We start from the raw sequence: 13,030 nt of genomic DNA on the forward strand, positions 1-13,030 counted from the left end.
GTTGGATGTACCCAATATCTGCATTTGTTAGGCCAGATCTAAGTGAGATGACCTCCCACCTGCCATGACTTGCTAGACTTCTTTTTGTAGAACATTGCATCCTCCTTGTCCTGTCAGGAAACATCTGTCAGCCAACATTTGCTTTGTTTTATCATTCTACTTCTCCTCACATCTCCCTGTGCAAAACACCAACATGCTAAGATACTATGCTAGCTTCTTGAAGATTACTGTGACAAAATGATCCTGTCATGTGATTTTCAGCAAGAAGGGAATCTGCAGGTAAGGTATTCCTGAGCCATGGCTGCCCTGGCCCTTCTGAAAGCTGTTTTGAGATTGCAAATCCATTGTATGGTGTTGGGACAGTTCATGGGTCAGTTCTATTACACAGTTATCTGAAAATTAAATTGAGGTCTGGGTTAACTGTAGAAGACTCCACAACCTTCAAGTGTGCCGTATCTGCAGAACCATATGCCAGCCTTCCTCGAGGGGAGAACAGTCAAACAATCCAATCCATTACACTAGACCTAACCAGTCAGAATTCAGCACTTCTTACCAGTGCTCTGGGGCAAGTGCACTAGTAACTGAGCAGAGCTGCAAGCAACTGGCTTGGAAAACAGTACAGTGAAGGAATGTCCATTGGTACTGTGTTAAGTTACTGAGGAAAAAAATTCTATCTGCTAGAGGAACTGATGAACCAAAGAAGAAACAATCGAAAGATTTCATCAAACTTTCAGATGTAAAACAGCAGAATGGTAGAACATTACCTAGTTCTGGGAAGGAAGAAAGTAGGATGTTTTAAGAATTGCCCTATTATGGCTACAAAGGTTCTGATGGGCAGAAGAGAAGAGCAACAGCTTACAAGTAACCCGAGATGAATTTTGAAATGAGATGTACACATTTCTGAGGGACAGATGTGTAATGTCAATGCCAAATAAACTGAACACTGAGATCCTGAGATCAGCAGGTTCTCTGAGATCTCAGAGATCAGCAAGTTCTACCCTCTCCTTTAGCAATTCCCTCAGCTGCAAGCAGTTTGTCATTATCTCCTTGTGCGCAAGTGAGAGTGAGAATAAGGAACTCAACAGTTTTAGCATGGAAGTGTGGGTCTTACCACTGAAGGAGAGAAGTCTTCTCTGCTCTACCAGAACGTGTGCCACTTATATCCCTTAAGGGATCCCTTAGGAAGCTACAAAGGATGCAGCACAGACTGAGGCTGAGAGTTTTTAAAAGCCATTTCCACTTTGTTATTAACATGTGTGAATATTGGATTTCATTATTTCCCCTTTGATTTTATGACTATGGCAGGTTATTCAAAAGCAAACTGAAAAAGTCACTTATTGCCTGGGTTTGTTTTGTTATTTTAAACCTGTAACATTTTGAAGCATCATGAAGAGTTCTGGATCATATTCATAACAGGGAGAGTGCTTAATGAATTAAAAGAATTTGCCTGCAAGTCTGAATACCACCATAAATGGAGAGCTAGGATGCCATGTAGAGCAGTAAGGTCAGTTATGGTTCTGAGAACCCCATGAAATTGTGCTGTAACTACTGACAGAAGCACCTTAAATGTCTATGTCTATTAGCCTTGCTAAGGCTTCCTGCTCTCTCCAGATGACCTTCTATAACGAGACTGATGATCTCCTGATAACAGGTTTTCTTGGTACACTTCCATGTCTTCCTGATATTTCAGATCTTGCTAAAAAACAGATGTTCTTGGAGTACTTGACAATCTCACTTTGAGCACTGACAGGAACCAGAAATTGAAGAACACAGAAATAAGAAACCTTCTTCCTTTTTTTTTTGATTGCACCTGATCATTCTTGAGTCTTGACACTGGGGACTAAGAGTTGGGCAAGGATCCAAATTGGTTCTTCCCCTCAAAATCCATTCTTAGGTCCCTACATGCACATTAAGGTGAGCATTAAGTCTAGTGTTTCAGGCTTAAATCTCAATTCCCTTGCTTAGGTTCTGAGCCAAATATTTGCTAAGGGAGAGACATGCACAGCAGACGAGTAGCCTTCTTCCAGGATACCTGTTTCCACTCAATGTGTGATAAAATTACAGATGATACTGAGTGGTTCTAGATGTTTTGTCAAAGAGACCAGCTAATTAAGCAGCACTGTGGCCCCACCTTGACCAAATATATGGGTTTTGTTCAGCACTTTTCACAATATATTGCCAAAGTGCAGGCAGCACTGTGACCTGAAATTATTGCCTATGTCATCTGCATTTCAGACTTTCTTTGGGTCACAAAGTCTCGTTAAGTCTTCTAGAGGTGCTGCTTCAAAGGATGTCCAAAATGGGAAAGGGCTATGGAGGGTGTGTCATTAAATGCCTGTACCAAAATGACACACTGCAAACTAGAAAATCCAGGCTGTACCCATAGATATTTAAACACGTATTTTTTTCTGTTATGTCTCCCTTCCCCAAACAAACCTCTTTGGCTTTTTCACCCAGAGACAACTGCATTTGACTGTTTACATGATGTTTACAACTTAAAATCCATCTTTTGTGTTATAAAGGTTTTCCAGTATAGTGGGTTATTAAGTAATCTTTTAATGGCTTCAAGGATCATCTTATCAATGAAAAAAAAAGGCTGCTGAGCACACAAGTCATCATAATTTAACATAATTGTGATTTGAGTAACTGGGAAACTCTCATTCAGTCGAGCAGATGGCACCTGATAAGGCGAGTATATATTCACAAAACAGGTTATTGTCAGCTGTGTGCATATTGGATATAACCACAACACTTGTGGACCTCTGAGCTTCCTAGAAAGAAATGTGAATCCATAGGTACTCTGATATCTTGGCTACTGACCAGTTTAATATGAACTGAACACACCATCCAAACAAGGGGCTCCTAGACAGGCTGTCAGTAACAGAGGTTGAACGTGGGGCCTCTGGAAGGGGAAGCGCTGAGCTCTGGTGCTCTGAGGTTAGAGGTGAACAGCCAAGACTATGGCAAAGCTATTCTCCTTCTACTGCCCTGCTGAAAACAGTGCCCCACAGATCAGACACAGGTTATACTTATTGCTGCTTCTGGGGTGGTTAGTTTTGGTTTTTTGTTTTTGTTTTTGTTTTTCACTTTATCTCACCTGGCAGACCTAGGTACCACTGCTGGGGGCGGCTGGGTGACAAACCATTCCAGGAAACTGATCCATGTGGAAAAAAACCCAGGTTTTGTTTCACTGGCAGACAACACAACCTCTTGTATTGGCATACCTGAGGGGCAGCGTAGAATGGGTGCTCTGAAGCTCGTGCTATTGTCACAGGCAGTGCTGGTGGCCTGGGGACCGTAGATTTGTCAGTCACGTGGTGGCAGTAAAATCCTGCAGTTAAAAGTGCTTCCATTGTGTCAGGCTGCTCCTCCAATGGGAATTCTGCACAAATCATGGCAGTGCTCTGCATCAAGCTTTCTGTAGGAAGAGAAAGTAAAATAAGTAGTAACTAACTTAAGTGATGCTACTGGCTTGCTTCAAATTATTCCAAATTAAGTCATTTTTGAACTTAGAACCTTTGGTTTAAAATAAACCAGAGAGTCATCAGGGAAGAAAAAACCTGCATGCCATGAAAACTGAGCTGTAAGTTCATGGTATGATTCATTTTCCCCTTTCTTTTCCATCCATTCGCGGCCAGCCAAATCCAGCTCTTACCTGGCCTTTCTTTACCCTGGAATTCAAAGTAATGGGAGGAAGAGAGGAGCTGATGTGACAGGATGTTTGTAAAAGGCTTTGCCAATGGGTGTCCCATGAGTTGTTCTTGACATTGCTCAGCCAGTGTGCTGCATCTTTGGGTACAGACAGAGATACTGTAGTGATACAGAAACTGGGCCTTAGTAGGTCTGGATGGTATTAACGTGGGGTTTGGACAAAATCACGTCTCTCCATTTCTTCTAAGCCAGGGATGGAGAGCTCTCTCTAACACACACCCCACACATACACATACCCCCATCCAGGGTATAGCACGAACATCTGAAGGCCCTGTAACTACCATTTTTATTGTTGATGCTCACTTTCACCACACCTAGTATTTGCTACTTCTAAGAACGTCACTCTTTGCAATGTGTACGGAGATTAATCTTCCAAAGAGGAATTTAAATGGCAGGGTGGACCCTCCAACCTAATACAAGGGAGGTGATGCCCTGTCTGTTTTTAATTAGAACTAGCTTTCTTAATGAGGTAATGTTCTGTTATGCTGGGTTATCTCCTAGAAGTCAGGGCAGCAGGCGAGCTGTTGGGGAGGGACACTTGAAAAACATCAGAGGCAAGCTGTTTAATGTTAGTGCTATCATTCATCACCCGGGCTCTTTGGAGAGCCTGACAGACGGAGCACGTCCTGTGGGGACTCCATCAGCCTCTGGCGTGCTGCTTAATGCAATTTAGCCAGATGTATCAAAGCGGCAGGCGAGACCCTGCTATTTGGACAGCATTTATAGCATCCTGGGCAAATAGTCAGGAAATGTTCAATAATGTGCCTCGTGCAAGTGTGGCAAGAAGCAGATTCTTAGAATGACAGGTTGCCAAGAGGAATCCTGGCAGTGCCTCATTCCAGCTTTTAGTCACATGCTGGTTTTGTTGTTATTGTTTGAGGGCTTGGGTTTTTCTTTAAAAGCTGCCTCAGTCTGAGGTTTCAAAGACCAGATTCAAGGTGATTTGAATACGCTCATCTGGTTCTCGATCAATGTGTACAGCAGAATCCCTGGCTCACGCACGCACAGCGTGGATCTGGGCCCCGCGCCCACTGGTGTCGTCCCAGCAGCTGGAGCAGCGCAGAGCTGACTCTTGCAGCAGCCATGAATGCTCGTTATGCAAAGACATCGGTGTTGGGGCAATCAGAGAGGAAACACCATCACAGACAGGGAATTTAGTGGGGACCTTGGCTACATCTCTAGGCTGCAGCATGGGATGCGGCCTGGTACGCTGACAGCCCCTGCTATGGAATTTAAGAGGGGCTCTGCAGAGTGTAGTTTAACTATAGCTAACTGTTTGATACTTAAATAATATTAATTCCCAATTTTTGCAATCTAGACCTTTTCCTGAAATCTCCTCAAACTTCTCTGCCAGCAATGGGAGGGAAAAACAAGGTTAAAGCACCGCTCTGTGGGCTGCTGGCAAAAAGACGTGTAGGCTCCAGAGGGGGAAAAGCTCCAACGGGCCTGGAAAACGAATAGCTGGGACGTGTATTTTCAGCCTAAAGATCAAAGCCTCATTAAATTCCCAATGCGGAAGCAAAGCTGTCCTTTGCACCATTTCAAAAAAGTTATTACTTTTAGCAAAGTTCTCCCCAAAACCACCTTTCTGAGAAGACCTTGACTTCTCCTGGGAGCCAGAACCGCAGCCCAGGAGGGATGGACGTGCAACCCAGGCACGTCCCCATATGCTGCGGTGTCAGCTTCACCTGTGAATTCAGCTTTGGCTCAGGGCTGGCACATAAAGATGTAAAATCCAGCTGGGCCTTGCAGCTTTGGAAAGTTCTTTGATGAAGTTTCCAGCAACAGAAATGTAGCATGTGCAGAGCCTTGCATCCTGTTGCTAATAAGTCTGTTTTTACACCACTCGCTACACTTATTAACTTTCATTTACATATTTTTCCCATAATCTTTTTAACATGTGACTAGATGACCATAAATCCTGGAGAGTGAGGAGTGCAGGGTATGTTGGAAGAACAAGTGCTTGGGGCTCAGTTTAACCCTTTAATTACCACTAGAAAGACCAGGTCCAAGCAGCTGGGTCCTGCCCAAGGCAGATGGGTTGGCAGGGAAGGAAAAGGGCTGTGAAGGGAACAGATTTTCTTCTTGCAGTATCCCAAAACAAATACAAAATTTGGTGCTGCTGCCAAGTCCCAGAATAGAAATTAATGAAGAATGGGGCATTTGAAATGTTCTGCTAACAAATACTTGCCATGGTTCTGCACTGGTATTTAGCTGTCGATGAAAGCCCCACCTGTGGGTTTAGCAACCAGGTTCACTAAACCAAGTGGCTTTTCCATGTTTCACAATATATGATGAAGCAAAGGACATCTGGTAGGACTTCTTAAGGCAGGACAGAATGGGATGGCTGGCCAGTGGATGTGAAACACCACCTTCCACTGCACAGCACAAGTGCCCAGTGATATCCAGATCCATGTACCCCTATGATGAAACAGGGGATGATGTGGGGACAGGAGGGTACCAACACTGAATTTCTAGGTTTGAGTTCTTCACCCACTGCCCTTGGATTTCAGACTTCTCACTGAGAGAAATGATGACAACTAGAAAAATTATGCAATACATATTTCTAGATATTTTTTATACATATACGCACATAGTTGCGTCCCATTACCCTGGAATAACTGTTTCCTCTATTGAGCCAGCTGCATAGATGCCTGCGCAATCTATCTGTTCAAACGTACTTCAGTCAACTTTCTCTAGCTGATTTGGCACAAGTTTTTCTTTCTACAACTGGATCTTGGCCAGTAACTACTTAGACAGCCTTTTGACTTTAGGTCATGGCTGTATGACACTGAAGGATTCCTTTCATTTGTCTCTCTACAAGTAATGACACAAAAAGCAAAGGACTGTCATGCCTGTAGTTGAGAAGGGACAGTTTAATTGTCTGTGCCACCCATCCATGTGTCAGCTGGTTTTACACCACAAAGCAGAATGCAGGATGGATTATCTCAAAAATAGTGTTTTGGACTGGCACTCAAGGGTTCAAATCCCGACATATGTCCTAGAGAATCACCTATTTTTCTATCTGATTGTATGGAAATCACTTCTCACCTCAAAAAGTTGCTGTAGGGACAATATCCTGTTATGACTGGAGGGCTGAGAGTAGTGATGAGCTTTAGGGGAAAGGAATCTCAGTCCCAGGCAACCAAGAAAGATCTGGAATAAGATCTGCCAGCAGCAGCAAGGGTGAGCAGAAGGGGACAGTGTTGCCATGAGGAAGCTGAGGTCCACTCCACCTTTCCCAGTGCCACCCTTCTATGACAACTCTACTCAGACTCTGAAAAACTCCCGGCAGGTTATGGTATATACATTTTACATGTGTAAATTTATCCTGCTCTTGCTAAAACTTCAGCTTGGAATGACAACCATTCACAAATGTTTCACATGCACCAACTGAGAGGCTAGAAGAAAATGTGGCCTTGATTAGCAACTGTTAATCAATTTCCATCTCAATTAAATCTTGTTCCAAATGCAGCGTGAGACCACTCAGTTTATAATGCACCAAACCTTATGTTGCTGCTCTGCGTGAGGAAATCAGACCCCAGTCTCCAAGACTGTCATCCGAGGGACTTTCACAAGCAGTAAAATGCTATTTTCACAAGAATCAGCACTTTATTTTTCTGCAGCCATTTCCTAGATGACTTAGGGCAGATGACTTAGGGCAGTCTGCTGGGCCTGAGTTTGACAAGGGCTCCTGATCTTAGTAATACAGCTTAATCTTCAAAAGTTGGATTTCAGCACTACCTAATCACATTGAACTCCTTTGCCTTTGCCAGTCATTATGCTGCTGCAGGCTTCAAATATTTTGGTGGCATAAGGACATCTTCAGACCTATCTTTACTGTATTTCCAAACTCCCCATGCAATTCCATGTCTCAGAGCCTATAATATTATTTTAATTGCCAGTTCACTGCTTTAGAGGCACCTTACTTCATAACTTCTGCCTTGCCTGTAATGATGAGATTTCTTGCAGACGCAGTTCCTCAGAAAGATTACAATCACTCTAGAAACACCTGCATTGGAAATAAGTCTGGCTTTTATTAGTATGAATTCCTACTGCTGACAAGCTCTGGGAAGAGAGGATGGGGGAAAACCAAGATCCCTTTGCACAGCTGGAATATAAATGTGAAATTTTCTTCCCATTTATTTTTCTTCTGTAAATGATTTAGCTGCTATTGATCAAGATTACCACCAAATAAAAATCAGAATCTACTAGCTTGTGGCGTTTTGTATAACACACTCATAAAACAAATCTGTGCCTCCACCACAGGATCAGGCCATACTTTTTACTGTGATATGTACAGAACTGGAAGTAGCTAAGAAGGATCATGTGTTGGGACTCCATAGCGCTTATGGGAGACAAAATAATTTAGTTGTTCCAGTGTCCTGCATCCTCTTTAGTCTTATGATATTAAGGACAAATATAAAAGACTGACCTCATTAGCTGTAATGAACAGTTACACTAAGAAGCAGAGAGGTCAAAAGTACTAAGGGAGCAGAATAAAGATGTGTAACTGACTGTAACGTGAAAAGACATTCTTAAGCCTGATGCAAGCATTTTGGGTCATAGTCCTATTACTCTGCTCTCGAACTGTTGGGAACATGATGGCTCATTGTGTCCAAGAAAGACTAAGTTTTCAACAAAGCCCTACTGTGGTAGAGGTGACACAGTGTTTCAAAAACCTGAGGTTAAGATAATAGAAGATCTTGGGATCCTGAAAACCGGCTGAACAAGAAATAAAAAGCCATCCCTTACAGGAAACTGAAGGCAATTAACATCCTTCAAGGATGGGCAAGGAACCATCTAAGAAACAGCTCAAGATGTTCACATTTTTTAAGGAATGTTAAACTACTAAAGTTTGCAATTGTCCCAGGCTCTGGACAGAGAGATGGATCTGTTTGAAAATTAAATATTACATTTAAAAGCTGTGAAAGATGTCACAATATTTCTTATTTTTTAAGAAGCCGCAAAGTGCTGTTTCTACAGTGATTTACTAGCACAGGAAAAACAAAAATGAAAAAGTCTCACTGTCTGCAGGACTGATTTCTCAGTCCACACAGAGTCAGTATGAAACACTTCCAATCCACAACATCCTGCTTTCTCTTACTGGATAACAACTCAAGCCCAATATATGATCAAAGAAATGATATAGTGGGGGATAGTCTGTCCCACTGCTTCTGCAGGAGTTACAGGAAAGAACCTCTAATGCAAAAGCAGAAAATGTAGCCCATTTACCGACTTCTGATAACGTTTTCTTTTACCTTCTCTAGGTTCTTACCTTATCTATCTTTTCAGACCCAGAAACCATCAGAGACTGGGCTGGCACAGTTACCGCCTGGTTTTAAATAAAGCTATTTGTCATGCATATCCATGTAACTTCTATTCATTTAAATAGCCTGGAGTTGGTGTAAGACAACTAAGAAAAGGAATGGCCTTATCAGAGAAGATGTTCCTTTAGTAGGAAGGTGACACGTCATATTTTGAGCGGAAGAAGTATTTAGGGGAGGATCCAGCAAACCACTTGGGCACCTACAGTGCAAGCTGGATGGATTTCAGATATCAGAGTCCAAGAAGATAAGACACAAACTCCATGAAACTAAATAGTTTCTAAATTTTGCATTATGGAGGCACCCAGTGAAATACGTACAGAGTTTTAAAAACTGAGACCACTGGAAAACAAGGGAATATCTCCTGTGGCTAGAGTAATGCTCCCTCTGGCCCTGGCAGCTTCAATGGGAAAGCTGGAGAATCCCCTTCCCTCATCCCAAGTTATCATGCAGTAGAAAATGGAAAGAGGAGGATCAGAAACCCTCTGGGCCAAGGAAGGTCTGAAGTGTTATCTCTTCCACCTTGCCAGGTGTTGTAGCTTGAAGTCTGTCACCACTGTCACCCCACCTGGCTGCATTTGGACAGAAAGCCTGTCCCATGGAGCAGCACAGCACCACAGACCGCTTTGGGCTGCGAAGGACAATCTCATAAAGTTGTTTAAATCCAGCCTGCAGGTACTTCGAGTAACACGAAGTACCGCAAGAGGAAATATATCAGACACCCTTTTCTCTTGGCTGTTTCCCTTGGCAGCTTTTCACAGCCCTCCCAGCCAGCTGGCCGAGGTCAGCGCTGGTTTTGGGTGCCTAACTCTTCATTCAGTGCACAACCCAGTGCCTAACACACATTAGAAATGGCAACACACTGTTGCTCACCACATGGTTAAGTGTTGAGCTGCCACTAATAAGGACTCGTCCACTCACAATCAAGCTCCATTTCTTCTTCCCAGAGCAATGTTGTATTACTGAGGAGTATCTAAACACAGGCTGCAGAAACAGAAGGACTTTGCCTACTAGGAGATAGGAGGTCACTGCAGTAACAGGCATTGCTGACTTCAGTATACTTTAGTCAAACTTAGCCTGTGGTTAAATATACAAGTCCTTTGCCCTTTAAGACTTAAAATAAATTTGTTTTAAACTACTGCATTGGCTTACATTACAACATAAATTATGAAAAATAAGTTGGCCTCAAAGCATAGTTTTGCTTAGCTGCTCTGGGCATGAACCATTTCACTCGGACTGTTTTCCAGACCACCTATCTCCCTCACCAGGAAGATGAAGAGAAAATAATCAAGAGGGGCTGAAGCCTATTTAGACAACTGGCCAGCTCCTTGCAAAGGGCTCCTTCTCAGTTAGAAGATCCACCACAGAGGAAAAACAAAGCCTGCTAAAGGCTGAACATGGTAGCGATGCAATGGTATGGTGTTACTGGACAGAAAGGATCAGGTTCACTGGTTTAAACAGGAACACAGCACCTGGTCAGGATCTACACCTTTCTTCTCCTGTCTCAACCTCCTCTCTTGCTCTCACAATATTGCAAACTACAACTCTCATCATACCAGTCACTTGACAATGATGATCCCAGTGCCCCTTATGAGACCTGTAAACAATCATAGTTGAAATTAATATGAATCCATCTTGAACTTTACAACCAAGAAACAGTGACATGTACATCCTGAATCTTGTCTAACAGCATGATCAAGCTAATTCAAAGGGGAGCTCTATTAAAATATAGTACTGATACAGTACGTCGTACATCAGCTCTAACAAGAGGGAACAAGAAAACTCCAAAGACAACTCTGTAAAGGCACAATTGCACTGTATTGAGCAGTGCCTTTCAACAGCAAGTCAATCATCACCCCCCTTAAACTTAGCTGCAGAAACAACATTTCTAATTCTCATTCCCAAATGTGGCCCAGGGTCGTGCTGCCTTCCCAAGTTTTACAACAGCTCTGCAGAGGTGGCCCCACTCCTCCTGATCTCATGGGGAGATTTTCATTGACTGCCTTGCTGCCTCCTCTTGGTCAATACAGGCAAGCCTCTGAAACTGTGAAGGGAACTGGCTGCACCTCACTTACATTTAATCTGTACCCTACTTTGGGTTTGTGCCTAGACTTGAACTAGGAAAAAAGAAAAATTAAAAAATAATTTATGATCTCATGAACCTTGAGAGCAGAGGCCCCTGAGCATCTTGTGAATGACAGCAGCACTCTTAAGTCTGGATGCTAGCCTGCGTTTTCAATCCAAGAGGATTGAGAGATGTTTGGAATTACATAGCGAGGAATCTAAACTAAACCAGGTGTCTTCCCAGTTTTGCCAAAAAAATAGTTTGACACATACTAGCTTATAAATAGATGATTCTGCCAGATCAAACAATGATATATTACATTGACCACTCAAACGGCCCAACAATGAAGCAATTTTCATGAGGATGCAATAATTTTTTACTTTTTAAAATTGAAAATAATAAACAGATTGGCTTGTATTATCATGAAAAATGTGCTAAAGGGTAAGGTCTGTGAAGAAAAATCTGACAAGTCATAGGTCATAAAAGTTTCAGTTCAAGCTTGTTCATATTATAGTGAAATAAATTATTGCTGAAAACTTCTTTCAAAGAGTTCCTTTTTGATTGGGTCTTGGTTTTAAGATGAGCAAACACTTTAAATGTGAGCTATTTCCATTGTTTGTGAGCAATAAACAACAGGCTGAATAGAAAAGCAGAAACCACAGGTCATTCCCACTGGTGAAAAAAAAATGCTCCACAGCGTTTTCTTCCAGCCACAGAACACCCTTTATCTAACTGTGACTGTGCCCTGCACAGGCACCTAAACAGGGACTTCTCAACATCATACAAGGTTTTTCTTCCTTGTACAGGTACAACCCCTAAACTCAGCTGACACCTGGGAAAATCAGACAGGCCAATGCAATGCTGATGTGACTGACTAGAGCACATTCCAACAGCAGTGGGAGCATCAGTCTTTTTCTAACTCCATTTATTGGAACTGTTTGCCATTTAATTTTCATTTTGTTCTTCCTGAAATATGACTGTTTTGATCAAGATAAGCGGTACAAAAATTATTTTGAATGGAGATGTGAGGTAGCTCAGTATAACTGCATCAAACCACAGCAGCACAGGGCCTCAGTGCCTGTGCTGGCCTCTGAAACCAGGAATTGTGGGTTCGAGTCCCAGCTGCAGTGACTCACCACCCTCCCAGCAGATGCCTCTGTTCAACTGGTTATGAGGCCTTGGATGGGGAATGCGGTGACTTGAGGAACAGAGGACAATGGCAGCACATTGCTGCCCAGCCGAGAAGGAGGAGGGTCCGGAGGAATGGACCGAACTGAACCTACTGAATAGGTACGAGGGGTTGCAAGCAGAACCAAACTACAACATTGAGGGAGGTGAGAACCACCCTGCATTCTCCATCAAAAGCAGCTCCCACAAAGCAAAAAAGGCTGGTCCTGCTTGAGGAGACCCCTTTCTAAAGGGCACAGAAGGCTCAATGTGCAGGCCTGACCCACTTCTGAGGGAAGTGCTGTCTCACTGGGGGCAGCGTTAAAGGCTTAGAAAATTTACTGCCCTGGTTAAAACCATTTAATGGTAGAGTTAGGTTGTGGTTCGACTCCATGATCATGAGGGTCTCTTCCAACAGAAATGAAAGAGTGCCTTGCACCTAAGGTGTCTGCAGCAAAACTAATCAGGGCAAATGATTCACTGAGAAACCACTTTTTTCTGACAGGCTCTAGAGAGATGCCTGAAAATGGTGATAAGGAGCTGACAGGGAACCAGCCACACTCAAATGCCTTCCAGTTCATTTAAAGATGCAGAGAAAATCTCCTCGCCACATTTCATGTCTTTGGGACCCTTCCAGTCATGTCTTTCCTTTCTGACAGTCTTCCAGCTCCCTGGGACTTTCTGGCCCTCCTTAAAATTCTCCTGTCTCCTCCCGGCCAGGACAGGTCTTCTCTTCTCAGCTGTTCTGCTTCTGCTCGGG

At 43.0% G+C, this 13,030-nt stretch overlaps 1 protein-coding gene across 23 annotated transcripts in view; it reads right to left on the minus strand.

The window, feature by feature from the left end:
• Positions 1-13,030, minus strand: part of LOC110363002 (uncharacterized) — a 339,437-nt gene that overhangs the window by 296,474 nt on the left and 29,933 nt on the right. For all 23 annotated transcript variants that reach the window (XR_010474071.1, XR_010474070.1, XR_010474069.1 and 20 more), the window contains one exon: positions 3,225-3,418. Coding sequence is in view for 6 of the 23 variants with exons in the window: in XM_065071015.1 (XP_064927087.1) it covers positions 3,225-3,418 (194 nt within the window). In the remaining 17 variants the exon portion in view is untranslated. The remainder of the gene's footprint in view (positions 1-3,224; positions 3,419-13,030) is intronic.

The sequence above is a fragment of the Columba livia genome, chromosome 8 (genome assembly GCF_036013475.1).
Source record: "Columba livia isolate bColLiv1 breed racing homer chromosome 8, bColLiv1.pat.W.v2, whole genome shotgun sequence".
NCBI classification, from domain to species: domain Eukaryota; kingdom Metazoa; phylum Chordata; class Aves; order Columbiformes; family Columbidae; genus Columba; species Columba livia.